At 43.9% G+C, this 16,506-nt stretch overlaps 1 protein-coding gene across 4 annotated transcripts in view; it reads right to left on the reverse strand.

The window, feature by feature from the left end:
* The window catches only part of MYO1E (myosin IE), a 205,057-nt gene that overhangs the window by 58,285 nt on the left and 130,266 nt on the right, over positions 1-16,506 (reverse strand). For all 4 annotated transcript variants that reach the window (XM_027123173.1, XM_027123174.1, XM_027123171.1 and 1 more), the window contains exons 8-14: positions 14,690-14,824; positions 13,169-13,301; positions 7,656-7,852; positions 4,148-4,228; positions 3,771-3,857; positions 1,399-1,485; positions 221-388 (exon numbers count right to left, since the gene is read on the reverse strand). In XM_027123173.1, the coding sequence (XP_026978974.1) occupies positions 221-388; positions 1,399-1,485; positions 3,771-3,857; positions 4,148-4,228; positions 7,656-7,852; positions 13,169-13,301; positions 14,690-14,824 (888 nt within the window). The remainder of the gene's footprint in view (positions 1-220; positions 389-1,398; positions 1,486-3,770; positions 3,858-4,147; positions 4,229-7,655; positions 7,853-13,168; positions 13,302-14,689; positions 14,825-16,506) is intronic.

Raw genomic sequence — 16,506 nt, forward strand, 5'->3', positions numbered from 1 at the left:
CACTATCTTTTGTTTGTCTCTCCAAATATTTCATGGGTCACATGTTGTTGAATGAATGAATGATGGATGAATAAAACACACTGAGGCACATAAAACTCTATGGACATTGCTTTCAGTTGCCTCGTGAGAAAATAGATTACAGACCCAAAGGCTTAATACAGATAGACATTGAAAAGGATGGCTTCCCCTTTCCTGCTGAAGCCCTGCTCCCTGGCCATACCTTCCCAGCGTAATGGTGAATAATGAAGCCTTGGTTCCAGCTGTTGAAGTGCTCATGGTTCCCAATCTGCATCTGAAGTTTCTGGAGCAGCGTCTGATCCGCTCCCTCACCCACCGCGTGCATCGTGGCACATACATCATCCAGGATGCTCATGATCCCAGGGGGGTTCTGATGGGACCAAGAGAGCAAAGTCCCAACTCAGTGACTGTTTTAAAATATATACTGTTTATCAGGTCTTTCCTTAAGCAAGGAAACCGCTCCCTAGATTTAAGATACCATCTTGAAAGTCAATCTTTCCCTTTGAGGGAGAATGCTATTAATACTCCCAAATGGGAGTCACCACTTAGATCTAACGATGGGGGAAAGTCCATTTTCAAAAAAAAAAGAGAATAGTTTAACTCCCTGAAGTTTTATTCAAAGCCATAAACAGAAAGATCATTATCTGCTCACTCCTATTTGTACTAGGTTGATTTTTTAAACCCGAAAGATAAAAACATTTTCCTTGGACCCTAATTCATTTCTTAATGTTCGCTTTCAGCCTGTTACCCATATAGACATGGTTAATACAGCTACACACTGGACACATTCTATCATGTATTACTTTTTCTGCATAGCACTAGTTTATAAATAATCCTGCTGTTTTACACAGTCTTTATACTTATTATTTTGATGGCTATATTTCCCTACTCTTCTATGCTATCGTTTATTTAAGGACTGAGTTCTCTATGGATGTTTTCACTGTTTCCAGTTGGGACTTTTATAAAAAAAACAGAACACAACAGTACTGTACAGATCTCTCTCTATACCCTTTTATTTCCTTTTGAATCATTTCTAGGGCTAAAGTCCTAGAAGTTGTATAAATGGTCTAGGAGGCAGGGCCAAGTTTATATCTCTTCATATGCTATGCCATCAACGTAAGTCATAACTGTCTTCTCCTAAGATTCAGTAACAACCTCCGTTCGTAAATTGGCAATGTACTCATACACATGTGTATATTAACTACAAGAGTAAAACTCTATTTTCACACATATACCCATATGCAAAATAAATGTAATCGCTACAACTCTCTGCAAATCAGAGCCGTCACTTTGCTTATTCTAATACAATGACAGAGAGAACAAAAACTCACGTAGTGTAAACCTGTGAGCCGTGAAGAGACACACCAGACCGATACTTACAACTTTGTTCTCGATGAGGTCACACACGATTTTGTTATTAAAGTAATCGATGGGTGTCCATCTGATGCCTTCTTGAACATATTCTTCCTGTAGAACAGAAAGTGGGAATTCACAGCATTACCCAGTGGAGACCAGCTGGAGCTCTGCACATGACGGATACCACAGGCACAGGAATCATGAGGAAAGAAAAACCTGAATGCCCTTCAATAAAAACTTGCAATCTTAATTTTTTCTAAGAGGAAGAGGAAAGGGGCATTTCATTGCTTGGTAATTTTTATGTTTGGTTGGAACCGTATGAAATTGATCCCATACAATTGTTTTTGACTTTAAAATGGCTTAACCTGTAGGTCCAGTTATAGAACCATCTTTCTGAACTCAACATGGAACAGAAGTACAGATTAGCATCTAGGTACTTAAAGGGAAGGCCCCTCATTCAGGTCAGCTGCTCGTTACACTGGATGAACACCATCACACTCTCCTGGTTTTCCTCCTTCCTCAGCAGTCTGGCTTTGTTAGCTTCCTTTGTTGGCTCTTTCTTTTTATCCAGATCCTTATACTGATGGAGACTTTCAGGGCTCAATCTCCCAGCCTTGTTTCCTCCACTCTCGTTCTCTAGGTAATTCCAGTCAGCTCCCTGGCTTAAAATAACACCTATAGCCTAATGACACCTGAATTCATTTCTCTAGTCTAGACTTCCCCACTGAGTTCCAGATTCATATATTGATGTATTTCATATACTGGAATTTCCACCCAGAGGTATAACAGGCCTCTCAAACCTACCACGCTCAGCAGTGTTCTGGCCCTCCATCCCTCCACTGTCTCCAACCAACTGCTCTCATCTTACCCTTCAGTAAACAGTCTCCCCATTGGCCCTGTTATTCAAGCTACAGAGGAAGGAATCATCCCTGACTCCTTTTCCCTTTGGTAATTATACTGAGCAACTCAGGCTGACTCACTCTCCAAAACATATGCCAGCTCTGACCACGTCACCACGGAACCACCTCTACTGCTGCCATCACTGTCTACTCACCCCCTTGCTTGCCCAGTCTCAGGCAGGAGGCTCCTAACCGGTTTTGAAACTTCCACTCCTGTTTGCCCTCCCCTGCCCCACCCTACCTGTAGGTCTACAGAGCCAGAGCCACCTGGTCAAAAACAAACACAAATCAGCTCACGTCACTCTCTAGTCAAAATTCTCCAATGGCTTCCCATCGTACTTACTCTAAAGTCTGCCACCCCCTACAAAGTTCCTCTGTGATCTAGCCTCCGCCTTCTTCTCCCACCTCAGTCCCTACCATGTCCTCCCTTAGGGTTTTGCTCTAGCTACACTGATGGACTGGAAGAATCCCAGGGCAGAGGTTTCTGTGAAAGTCATTGGTCACTGGGGTTCCTAAGCAGAGGCATGAACACGTCCATGAACAAACATTCCTCAAACAGCCCTTGATGTGTGTAATGGGTTGAATGTATCCCCCAAGATTTTGTGTCCACCTAGAACCTCAAAATGTGAGGAAATAGGATGTCTGTAGGTATAATTAGCTAGGAATCTCGTAAATAAAATGATCGTGGGTTTAGGGTGATCCCTAAATCCTATGACTGGCGCCTTTATAAGAGAAAAGAATGAGATTTGGATGCAGACAGAAGGTCATGTGAAGACAGAGGCAGAGATTGAAGTTATGCTGCCACAAGACAAGGAATGCCAGCAGCCACCACAAGCTAGAAAAGGCAAGGAAGGATTTTCTCCTAGAGCCCTTGGAACGAGTGTTACCCTAGTGACAGTTTGATTTTGAATTCTGGCCTCCTGACCTGGGAGAGAAAAAAATTTTATTGTTTTAAGCAATCCAGTTTGTAGTACCTTATTACAGCGACCCAAGAAATCGACCAACAGTAGGGACCAGGATAAAAGGGAACCTGCCCTGGACTTTCAGAAGGTAGTATAAGCAACACAAGTTACCTCAAGTCCAAATTTAAATACCAGCTTTGTTAAAGACACATTTATTTTTATGTTAGGTTGGGAGCAGAGCAAATCTGAGAAAACCAAGTTTTCCTTTGGAACACAGTATATGCCACAGACAGCTGGGGTTGGAATAGGCTTCCATTTCTACTTGGTCAATGAGTCAGAGAGTAGTAAAAACAGCCAGTCCTAAGTCCAACTTCACAGCATCATTTACTTAAAGAAGAAAGAAAAGGTAGCAGATGGTGTTTATACTTCAGACTAAAATGTCACAGTGGCATATGGTATTTCTGCCTGACTCTATTAAGTACATTTCCTAATACAAGACTAAAATCTGAATCTATTACCAAAAGAGAGAAATCTATACCCTTTAAAACAAAACAAATTAGAAATAGAACAAGATGAAGGAAGGGGGACTGCTCACCTGTTCTGCCTTTAATGTGAGTTCAATAAAAATCTGCTGTAATTTTTCATTAACAAAATTGATACAAAACTGTTCAAAGCCATTTTTCTGGGGAAAAAAAAAAGGAAAATGTTACTTTCATGTAATTGTTTCTGCAAAATCATTTTAAAGTCATTTGTTGAGTGATTTAGTGAAAAGGCTTAACAGAAATGTTGGCGGCATCAGTAGAAAGCAGCGTAGTTTATATTTAGGAGAAACTAATTTGGTAAAAGTACATGAAGAACTCAGAGGCAAAAATGAGCCATGATGGTTTTTCCTCCATGGCCTAGAATTATTTCTTTCAAGCCAGGTAAAAAGTATCTCCCTTCGTAGTCTCCAACTACTCAAACTGGTCTTACCTGAAATATTTCAAAGCCATAGATGTCTAGGACACCAATGTTGTATTCCTCGTGGTCCTTCTCCATCGCTTTGTTGATGGACTAGAAGAAAGTAACCAGCATGGTTAAGTAATTCCTTTTACATTCATATTAAAAATGGGCATGCATGGGGGGAAGGGAAGCAGCTACTCCCGGTTACTAGAAATAGAGGACGACAAAAAGACAGGTGAATTGCCCCTTAAAAAAAGGTCTCAGTGCAATGTCAAGTACTTTGGGAAACCACCAGAATCTAATAAAAACTAGTCTGGTAGGGAAAAAAAAGTTTGCTTAATGATGAAAACCACTCATTTCTGGCAGAGCTAGTTTGTCTCAAGAAGTCTTAAGATTTGGAAGAAAATATCATCTTGGGTGATTGAAGTCAAACCTATTTCACAAAAAGAACCAATATTGCAAGATTTGTAAATATTATTTCCATTGACCCCATTCAGTACAGACATACTCCAGAGATACTGCAGGTTTGCCTCCAGACCACTGCAATAAAGCAAATGTCACAAAAAAGTGAGTCACAGCATATCCCTGGGTTTCCCAGTGCATATAAAAGTTATGTTTACACTATACTGCAGTCTATTAAGTGTGCAATAGCATTACATCTAAAAAAAAGTACATACTTTCATCGAAAAGTACTTTATTGCTAAAAAATGCTATCTTCTGAGCCTTTAGCAAGTCACAGTAGTAACATCAAAGATCACAGAACACCATCACAAATATAATAACGAAAAAATGTGAAATATCGCGAGAGTTACCAAAACGTGACACAGAGACACGAAATGTTGTAGGAAAAACGGTACCGGCAGACTTGTTCAACAGAGTTGCCACAAACCTTCAATTGGTAAAAAAAAAACACAGTATCTGCAAAGTGCAATAAAATGAGGGATGCCCTGTAGTCAATTAATGATCACCTAACATAATACGGCAGGAATGTCAAGAAGACAGTCTCTATTCTCAGAGGCAACTATGGATAGTAATACCATAAATTAGTATTAAAGGGAAGGTAATAAAAGCAGCTTACACATATTCAACAATCACCTGTGCCAGGCTTCGCTAAGGGCTTCTCAAGTGCTGTTTCATTTAATTCTCACTACAATTCTCTTGACAACAGTGACAACATCATAAAGCATAAGATCACACTGGACAAGAGGAAGGGTCTGGAATTAAATTTAAGTAGTATGAGGACTATATCTGTGTTCTTGACCACTGTGAGGAGAGACGTGTAATCAATGGAACAGACAATGATAGGAGGGTAGGTGGAGGTGAGAGGGGGTTGGTGAGGACTGCAGGGGAGGGAGGAAAATTCCTGGGGGTGGTGAACAACCGGATGAATTTTTAAGTACCAGAGGTGTTTTCCAGGTGAAGAAAAGGACACTCATCTTTTATGAGTCAATGGGTAATGATACACAGCACTTAGCCCAGTGCCTGGCAAACAGTCAGGGCTTAGTAAATGTCAGCTCCAATTAGAATCGCTTATCTACCTCATTATACCACACAAAAAATCAAGGGAAGACAGAAAGGAAATAAGGTGGGAAGGCCAGCACCGGAAGGTGCACTGAACAGAGACAAGAGCTGTGGGTTCTAATCCCAGTTCGGCACTACCCTCTTGCTGAATGGCCTTGGGTGAAACCACCAACACTCAGGGCTAAGATTCCCTTCTCAGTAAAAATGAGGGGCCTGGACAAGGTAAAAGAATGACTAATGTTTCGTTATGACCCTGACCTTCCCAAGCAATCTTACCCTCAAAATAACCACAAGTAGTACACAGAATAATTACCCTATCCTGCCCCGACTTACTCAAACCTAAACACACCAACCATACTTTAAGCCTTATAGATGTTGCTGCCTGGACTCAAACACAGACTTTTTGGATCTAATGGCCAGGCTGCTGTCCCTTGACTAGGGTCCCCCTGGGGTCCTTTCTGGCTTGAATATATAAAAGGCAGAGGAATGAAATAGCTGGAGCACTGCCGAATTACCTGGGCTCAATTCCTAGGTTTATCACTTAATAGTGGTGTGCCCTTGGGGAAGTTCCTTAACCTCTCTGTGCCTGTTAGCTTATCCGTAAGATAGAGATAATAATACCTAAGTCACAGGGTTGTTGTAAAAATTAAGTTATTTTTTTCTAAACTACTTAGAACAGGATCTGCCACATACTAAGTGCTATATAAGTGCTTGCTATTATTATTCTACCATTTAGAAGCTACAGTGATTAACAGACTGCCACTGGCAGTTCCACACTGCTGAGAGACTAATTTTCACAATCTATAAGTGGTACACATATATAAATATGTATTTATATGAATATGTATAGATAATATCTATACGGTCATGCCATCATTTAAAAAATATATGGCAGTTTAAAAAATATATCCAAAAAGTCTCTGATACTCTTCCCCCCCAAAAGTGGAACCTAATTCCCCTCTCCTTAACTGTGGACTGTACTTAGTGACTTGCTTCTAATGAACAGAAGATGGCACAGTGGCAATATCTGAGGACATTAAAAGCCTCGTGGCTTCTTCCTTGCTCTCTCTTAGACTATTCACTCTGGGGGAAACCAACTGTCATGTTGGGAGGATACTCAAGCAGCCCAGAAAAGAGGCTCAGGTAGCAAGGAACTGAGGCGTCTTGCCCACAGCCATGAGTGCACCGTCTTGCAACCAGGTTCTCCACCCTCAGTCAAGCCTTGTAGTTTTCTCTTTTTTTGGCTGCATTGGGTCTTCGTTGCTGTGTACGGGCTTTCTCTAGTTGCGGCGAGCAGAAGCTACTCTTCACCGCGGTGTGCGGGCTTCTCATTGTGGTGGCTTCTCTTCTCTAGAGCACGGGCTCTAGGCAAGTGGGCTTCAGTAGTGGCTTGCAGGCTCTAGAGCGCAGGCTCAGTAGTTGTGGCGAATGGGCTTAGTGGCTCCGTGGCATATGGGATCTTCCCGGACCAGGAATCAAACCCGTGTCCCCTGCATCAGCAGGCGGACTCTCAACCACTGCGCCACCAGGGAAGTCCAAGCCTTGTAGCTCTAATCAGCATCTTGACTGCACTCTCATCCTTGAATCAGAACCACCAAACTAAGTCACTTCCAAATACCTGACCCACAGAAACTATGAAAGAATACATGCTTACTGTTTTAAGCCCCTAAGTTTGGGGTGAATTTGTAACATAGCAGTAGATGACAAGTACAACATTCTAAACCTTTAGACTCAAGGATTCATGACCATGGGTCTCCTCTTTTGCTGGCCTGTAGTCCTGGCTTTACTAAATATTTTGTCCACAAGAGGCTGTTACCATATTAGAGTCTTGCTGGACAATGCCAGAAGTAAAAGTGGAAAAGTAAAAAATGATCCCAGGGTGAGGATAAAAAGTGGAGGAGCAAAGTAACGGTTATAAGGAATGAGACAAAACACGGAAACAAAGCTCTGAGAAGTTTCACTCTTTACGTGATGCTAAAACACGAAGCATCAACAATGCTGAGCTGTGTTTACTTACATCTACCAAGAAATCAAAGACCCTGGAGTGCAGGGCCTTGGCGAGCGCGTCCCTGGTGTAACACGCCTGCTCCACGTTGAGGGTCACGTGGATTGACTCCGACTTGCCTCCCCACTTGCTGTCCATCTGCCGGCTCGTTAGCTTTTCTTTCAACCGGTCCTGGTTGATCCCCAGGAGATAGGCAGGAAAAGCCAAAACTATACAAAACAAAACAAAACATGACTGTCTTTCAGAATCTTAACAAGTCATCTCACAAATACATGGAGACACGTGTGTGTGTGCACATACAGGAGACATCGTCATTGGCCCCCGAGAACTTTCACTTAATGAAGACTGCTTATCAGCATTCCCACACACATCCATCCACTTTGTTTTTCCCAATTGTTCCATGACATGAGTCAATTCCTATGATGACTGAGACTTCCAATAATACAAAGCAGGATCCAAGAAGGGTGGCAAACCAATCCCCCCTACTGAGATCACTGCCACATGCCTAAAATGGACATCCTTCCAAGCTTGCAGCAAGACAGCCCGGAAGGAACTAAATCAAGAAACATTTCCTTGGCTCCGTATAATTGTTTTGCTTCCTTTTTGGTGCAGTGTTTTCATAGCATCATCATTCCCAAACAGCTTGAAGCACCTGACACCATCGAGCTCAGAAAGATAGCAAATCACATGGTTATTGAGTGCTCACCATGTGCAGGGTTACTAAAGAGAGAGGACAGGATATAAAGTATTTAAGAAATCCTAAAGACAATCTAGATGAGGCAAAGGTAGTTTAGCAAATAAAGAAGCCTACAGAAAGCTGAGTATGTGGCACAGACAGACAATAAAGTCCTGGAGGAATTTAGAACAGGAAGATATTACTGTTTGCCGGGGTGGTCAAGGAAGATGTGGGATTTGGGGGGTGGCGGCTCAAAGGATGAACAGGACTTGTACAGATGCAGAGGAAGAAAGAAGAGGGAGACAGGGGAGTGGAATGTGCAAAGGCAAGGAGGCAAGAATGTGGGAGACACAGCTGAGGTGTGTAGCACTAGCTGGAGATGAAAGTCAAGGGAGGTGATTAAAAGATTAGGATGGGGCTTCCCCGGTGGCGCAATGGTTGAGTCCGCCTGCCGATGCAGGGAACACGGGTTCGTGTCCCGGTCCGGGAGGATCCCACATGCCGCGGAGCGGCTGGGCCCGTGAGCCATGGCCGCTGAGCCTGCACGTCCGGAGCCTGTGCTCCGCAACGGGAGAGGCCACAACAGTGAGAGGCCCGTGTACCGCAAAAAAAAAAAAAAAAAAAAAAGATTAGGATGAATTCCAGTGGTGGAGGGCCTGAATGGTAGGGGATATCTGGGTAGGAGTCAAAGGAGGCCTGGATGACTTCTAGAGAGGAGTGTTACCTGATTTCCCTGGGGTGGTGTACAGAGTGATGGAGGGGATCGGTGGTATTCATATCTCAGAACACCCATCCGATCCTAAGGACATGTAGTTGGCATAGTTTGCGGTCAGTTCGAATTGAAAAGGTGAGGTTCTCATGGGTCAGCAAATTGTTTCAGGTCAAGAAACTCACCAAGAGGGGGGCTAGTGATATAAACAGATTTTTCTTGACTTTTGGTCAAAATACTCTAATGTGAATAAATGACAAGAATGACATTCCTGCACATGAAAGAATGCTCAGATTTTTTTTCCAGTATGAATGGAAGATGTTCATGGACACAAATCAAAATTTTGAACTTGGATATGAGTTTTCTTTTTCTGCATAAAGCTGTACCAAAATTCTCTGATAAAGGGATTTTATTTATGAAAGACCTTATGATAATGCTCAAAAATCATAAGGCTCCCAATAAAGGATAATCTGTTTGAATTTCACAGACGGTGTTTGAATGTAACAGGCTGACATTTCTCAGTATATACCTTCCAATGAGATTAAGTCAGTGAATGCATTCTGAAAAAGTGTAATGCCAGAACAAGGTATTTATTAACTATAGGACTCTTCCACAGAAACACTATGACAAGTAGAGGGCTTCCTTTTTCCAAGGGCCTGTGAACAAAATTAAATGCACTCATTTGCCAATGGCCATTTTTTTCAGTTTAGTTTTACTGTTGACACATATGTTTAGGAATCTGGATGTGTCCTCTAACGAAAGAAAATCACCTTGCACAGAACGAGGACAGAAGACGCCCATAAATCACACTGGACATACGCAGCTCTGCAGCGAAACTCAAGAGACATTGATCAAAGTGTCTGACATCGAGGAGGCCTTCATTAAGGGGAAACTATAATGTTGGTTATTATCACTCTCACCAGGCAGATAGCATGTAGATTAAATATGGGCTTCTCCCAAGCCCCCAATCATGCTAAAGTAGGCATATGGTTAAAACGGTTGGTAGAAAAGTTTCTGCTATTACCTCTATGATCACAGCTAAAGAAATAAAGCAATACAGACTAAGTTCTTGGGTCCTTGAGACAAAACAGACAGGGCTAACAAGGAAACATGATATTCCTTCCATGCCTCCTACCTCTTCTACAGAAAAGAAGACGGCACAAGTGAAGGATCACAGGCACTTGAAAAACAAGGCATGGAGTCTGGCCAAGAATCAGAGCCACAGGCTTAGAGAAACAGCTAAGAAGTCTAGAGAGGAAATCTAGTACTTGCTTTCCAAAAAATCCATGCCATGTCTTTCAGGTACTAGCTTTTATGTCCTCTTGTCTTCTTCAGTGACTGCCCTGGTGCTGAAATTATAGGGCTACTCATATTGACTTCCTTCGAGCTGTGAATTTCCACAAGGGTGTGTGCTAGGGTGGCTGGATAGGAGCGGCAGTATGGAAGGTCGGAGGCTGGGGGAGTGGCGTCAGGAGGAGGGCAAGGAGAAGGCACTGATTAATTAAAAATGCTGATGTAACTCTGGTAGAGTTAAAGAGTTAAGCAGAACATAAAAGAACCTGCTAGAAAGTAATGTTTTAGCACATTTTGATAATGAGGATAGATTTCTATTACTGCACTCAAGTGTAAAGCAAAGTTGGATTTAATTTTTCCATTTAAGTATAGGGACGTATAGGGAAGATAGAGAAACCGAAAAGATGTAGCAAAGCAAAAGTCCCTGTTACAAATATAAAAGAAACGGCAAGGGGCTTCCCTGGTGGCGCAGTGGTTGAGAGTCCGCCTGCCGATGCAGAGGACACGGGTTCGTGCCCCGGTCCGGTAAGATCCTACATGCCACAGAGCAGCTGGGCCCGTGAGCCACGGCCGCTGAGCCTGCGCGCCTGGAGCCTGTGCTCCGCAACGGGAGAGGCCACAACAGTGAGAGGCCCGCGCACCGCAAAGAAAAAAAAAAAAAAAGAAACAGCAAGGTAAATGTGGTGTATCAGTCTTGGGTGTTGAAGTTCTGTGCTTTCTAACCCGTTAATAACGGGTCAATTTATTTATAGCACTGTCAATTTATTCCCGTGGTTATTTAAGTAGTATTTTTATTTCCTTCAACAAAGTTCTTAGGTTAATCTGTATTTGATATCTTGCTTCAGTAGGTCAGCTGTGATGGGAGTCTTAGCAATTTTTTCTACCATACAAGAGCTAAGGAAAGTCTGCTTTCTTCCTTTATAAAAACATAGGCTAGCCCTTCCCTCTATAAATCTATTCCGTATATAAACTCGAATATGAGAAAGACGACACAAACCAGGTTATTCATTTTAAGTAATTAGAAGCGCAAAAGATGTGAAACCACCTTTATGTCAATCGACAGATGATTGGTTCAATACATTGCAGTATAGCCCAGCAACAGAATGCTAATGCAGCTATAAGAAGGATGACGCTTCTTAATGAACTGATACAGAATAAGCTCCAAGATATAATTTGAAGTGAAAAAGCAACTGCAGAACGTGTTATACGCTCCCATTAACATACAAGAGTGGGGAAAAAAGAACAGACGTGAGTAGTTTCTCAGGAACACAATATTCCCTTGAAAGGAGTACCAGAGATTGGAAACAGTGTTTCTCTCGGGGGAGGGAACTAAGTCGACTAGCAAAGGGGTAGATGTGATAACTCTGATCGTGTACCCCCCGAACCATGTTAAGGTATTACCAACTGAAAGAAAACAAAATGATTGGGAGGAGGACACTTTTCTTTGTTAGACCTCTTTGGCTTCAAGCATAGTCTTTTCTGATCTCCGTCCCTGCACCACTTCCTATCAGGGGATTTCATAGTCAGTTGCCAATCCTGGGCTTTACCCAGTTGGCTGAGGAGGCTACATCCTCTGGACACGCATGTGCAACGAACCACTTCTCAGCTCAAGCACCCAGGGAAATGCTTGCTGTGTCAGAGTCATGACATTTTTCTCCAGCCTACAGAGGCAGTAAAGGATGGCACTAACCAAGAAGGCAAGAGAATTCCAGTCTACGTCCACAGAAAACTACCAAGAAATTGGCGAGATCCATGTTGAAAGGCAAGCATTCATCACCCTCCTGGACACATACATGCATTTGTTAAATGGGAAGGATAAAGTCCATGAAGTCTAGAAACACAGTTACTATTATTATTAGCTTGTGTTTCTAGACCCTGTGGACACCCTGTGTATCTACTGTTTTCCACCCCACTCCCTTCCCTGGTAAACATAATTCACGTTTCTCTTTATCAGACAGACATCAAAAGTTGGCAGACCTTCCCTCTTTTTTCACCAAAGAAAACAAAAATATAAAAAAGAACCTTATTTGGAATGGAAAGAGCCTTACTGCACTGTCAGCAATGAGTAGGATACTATTTATTACCAGGCATCTAAATTTACCATCTTTGAAGAATGCTGAGAAAGGAAGAAACGTCTCCCTGGGTGGTTAAAGGATGTGTGGGTTCTGAGAGCAGCCTGGAAAGCCAACTGATGCCTACGAGGCTAAAGTCACATGCCACGGCGGCTGTGGCACAGCGGAGCACACAGAACGAGTAACGTGCCTCTTTTGCACCTCATTTCTTCTCAAAGAGTAAAAGTGATCATTCAGGTCTTCAGGCTCTGACTGCTACCGAGAGGACATTAAAGGCCGTCACCAGCAATACCAACACAACAGTCAGGGTCCATTTTTTTTTTTTCTGTTTTCAGAAGCCCGGTCTAATGCAACCCATGGGGCAACTTATACACATGAGTTTTTCTTATTTATATATAGCCTGTGATGCTCTTTAGAACCTTTAGGTGAATATCAACCCTAAAGAGCAGTTACAGAGAAGATTTATAGTAGGAGACAAATCTTACTAATCTTCATTAAAGTATCACTTTATTTTTAAACCTATATGTGAAGTTCTGCCAGACTTCCCCAAAGTTAATCATAAACTGAAACAATCTCATCAATGGTCCATAGTGTGAGTGTACAGAAGAGGCACAGACTCCCGTGAGGCCGTTAAGCTCTGCCACAGCAGGACACCTAAGGGTTCTCAGCCTCTCTCACCAAAAACCCCAAAGCAAAGGAAAGTGGTGTGTAACTTCTGATCGGAACTAAACAACTGCGTCCCCTCATTTGGCAACTGGGTGCCCACACCACTCACACTCTTCACTCTCCACGGCCGCGTAGTTGCCAACTTCCTTGAAGCTGATGTTTCCCAGGTGGAGAATTCCCGCCACTATCTGCAGCACCAGCGTCTGCTCCTCCGCGAAGATCCCAATCACGTTCATCGCGTGCTGGAAAAGAAGAGAGAAGCGATCCAGACAAGTGGGTTCCCAGCTCTAGAAGCACATCAGAAAGACGCCAAACTGCGTGTGCAGTTACACTTGGCTTAGTCTGCGATGGCAGCAGGAAGCCCCTGACATTTTCACTGACCAACGCCCCCTTCACACATTCAAGTCTCAACATGGTGCTGGAAAGGCAGTTCCGTCTTTACACAGAGAACGTGTAATCCTCCAGGAATAAGGGCGAGAGAGCTCTGGAGGAAACACACTCAGATGGAGCGGCAGCTGCACGGTCAACAAGTCTGTTTTCGTCCCTTAGTTTTCTCCTTGTTGCCACTCCTCTCCCTCCAAGGGCACCAGTGCCCCTTTTCCAGCCACTCTCAATACTCATAGATCTTCCTCTTCACTGGCAGGGCTGAGAATAAATTGTACTTGCAAAAGGATCGTGATGAAAAAATCTCCAGGAAGATCAAATAAAAGCATCATTAGAAAAGCCTTGTTTCTGAGGTCCATTAAATTCAATAAAAGGAGCTGAGATGCCTGAGTCTTAGATACCAATATCCTAAGAGAACTGTACTCTAGGACCAATGCAGGCCTATTTGCATTTTTTTCTCCCAGCTCCTCTGAGACCATGTGGCCCCTTGATGCCATCTTCCTCCCTGGCACCCGGGACACACGAGCACAAAGGTCAGCTTCCCCTCAACTGTACCTCCAACTGCCAGTTCTCCCACTTGGTTCTGGATCTGGGCTGAGGGATGAGGCAGGCTGGTACCCGACTCAAAGGGCAGTGGTGATGCAGTTCTTTGAGGCTAAATGGGTCAACAGCCCACCTTCAGAAAGTTCTAGATTGACTTAGTAAGTCGTTTCCCCAAGGATGTGAACCCTCAATAATCTACCTGGATTTATACCTTATACCATAAAACACATAAATTGTGAAGAGAATGGAGTAGAGGCTCTCCTTCTGACCTATAAATACAGAGGGGAAGAGAAAGCGGGTGGAGAAGAGACTGAAGGTGTTCTAAGATTTCTAAACCCGATTAAGGTCATAAGAGCAGTTTTTGCTTTGCCTTTGTAAGAAAACAGTTCAACAACTGTATAAGCTGTTGGCAAACAGGTATGGTAAATGCATTACCCACAATAGTTTTTATCTGTTAATCAGAGCACCTGCAGCAGGTAATGATGAATTTTTTTTTTTTTTACCCATTTAAAATCATTAAGTAGTCCTCCAGCAACTGGGCACATGGCTACTTAAGGGTGTTTACAAGTGTGTTTCAGAAAATAGAGTGCTTCCAGCAGCATGAGGTGGGAATATCGGGCTGTTCTTTGCTTTGCTAACCTCCCCTGCCCTTTCTGCCATAGGCAATGCCCGGTCTGAAGAGCTGCCCCGCGCCAGCACTTACCAGAGTTTCCTGAAACTCCTTCCTGTCGTCAATGCCATCCACCGTGAAGGACCCCGAGAGGCTCAGGTAGTAATAATAATCCATGGTGGTGATGCCCAGGCCGTGCTTCTGCTCTGCGGAGGCGCCCTCGATGAGCTGGAGCAAGAGAAAGTGGCGTGTGCGTGGAGTGGCCCAGAAAGCAATAGAAGGTACCGCACGGTTCCTGTCACCACCAGCCCCGGAGCCCAGGCGATGAGACTTTCTATCCCTGCTTCCCAAACGGATGGGTGGTCCGGTCGCAAAAATGTGGAGGGGCTTCAGCATATCTGCTCTCTGTGTAGTAGCCCCAAATCATCTTTGCAAATTCTAATTCTTAACTCTGATTAGACCTGCAAGAGCTGAGAATTTTCCCTTGTCCGATAACGGGAACTGCACGGTCACACTGGTGAGATCCCTTGGAAAAGTGGAAAGCAAGCCAGATTACAATTACTTTGTTCCTGCTCAACTTGCACATGGCTTTTTAAAGTGCAGCTGGACCCTCCCTGCTTCTCAGGGCAGGGTGCGTTTTCAAGAACAGCCTCAGGTCCCCCATGCTGGTGTCCTGTCCCTTGGCTTTCTGTTCTATCTCTGGTATTTGCCTTAGCTGTGAGCAAGACCCTTTTAGGTGTGCTGGAAAATGTTCAACTACCCATTCTTGAGCTGGGGGTGGGGACTAGAGTTGTGGTTTGCTGACTTTCATGGTGTGAATCCTCCTACCATGACCAAACTACCAACAAATGTCCCTGAAGGGAGAGATGCGAACAGCCCATGCAAGCCAGTGCCAGCCACCACTGGCTCCCAGGTGGCAGGAGTTAGCCCCCATCCACACTCCTCCATCCTGGTCAAGTTCCTCATGTCATCCCGGCTCCACACCCTTAAAATAGGGAACCTCATCTCCATGACGGAGAAGCTCTAGGTCATTTGACGACAACAGGTTCCCTGAGTTTTTTCCCCTAAATCCTCAAAATCTTTTTGCACCACTCTCTTCCTTTCTTCCTTCTGGCTGTTTTTTTCTTTTTTGGGGGGGTGGGGGTGGGGGTGGGCCGGGTGTCTAAGGAAGAACTTCCCCCACCTCTTTCTCAGTCTCCTCCCCATAGTATGTAGCTCCCTGAATCTTCAAACACCCCTTTCTTTAATTCTCTCCCATCTACAAACACATGCTGCGCTTTGCCTCCCCTAGAAGCTTTTCCTTGCCCCTTTCCCTGAGATCCTTCAAGCTACAGAACCTACCTCCTCATCTGGCTTCTTTCTTGCCATCGCCATTCTGATGAAATAACGCTCATGGCTACTTTCCAGTGGCTGAGGCCACCAGGCCTTTCTTGATTCCCAGGCCCTTGCCCCATCCTTCCCCGCAAAGCTCTGAACATGGGATCCTGGCCCACACTCCCTTCCACCGAGCTCCCTCTGGCTTTGGTGACACTGCAGAATCTTGGCTTTCATCCTCTGACTACTTCCCTGGTTCCTCAATGCCTCCTCATCCTCTAGGTGGTCCCCAGGTCCCCAAGTCCTATATGGGCATGGTTTTCTCTCCACACTCACTCCCACAGGAGTCTCCCCTATTTCACAGCTTCGACTTTTACTTCTATGTCAGAATCTGGAACTCTGTCTTCCCCTGATCTCATCACATCCCCAGTCACTAATCTGGGGATTTCCAACCTGTAGGAAGAGGAATCTGGAGGGGCGTGGGGCTGCCATTTATTAAAAGGTGTCTGGGAAATAATTATGAACTTCTGTCTGGTGCTCAATAAATAATACAGTATGTGTGTGATGCATGAAATTACTTTTCAAACATCTGTACA

The sequence above is a fragment of the Aethalodelphis obliquidens genome, unplaced genomic scaffold (genome assembly GCF_003676395.1).
Source record: "Aethalodelphis obliquidens isolate GAN/ISIS:26980383/991018 unplaced genomic scaffold, ASM367639v1 scaffold26, whole genome shotgun sequence".
NCBI classification, from domain to species: domain Eukaryota; kingdom Metazoa; phylum Chordata; class Mammalia; order Artiodactyla; family Delphinidae; genus Aethalodelphis; species Aethalodelphis obliquidens.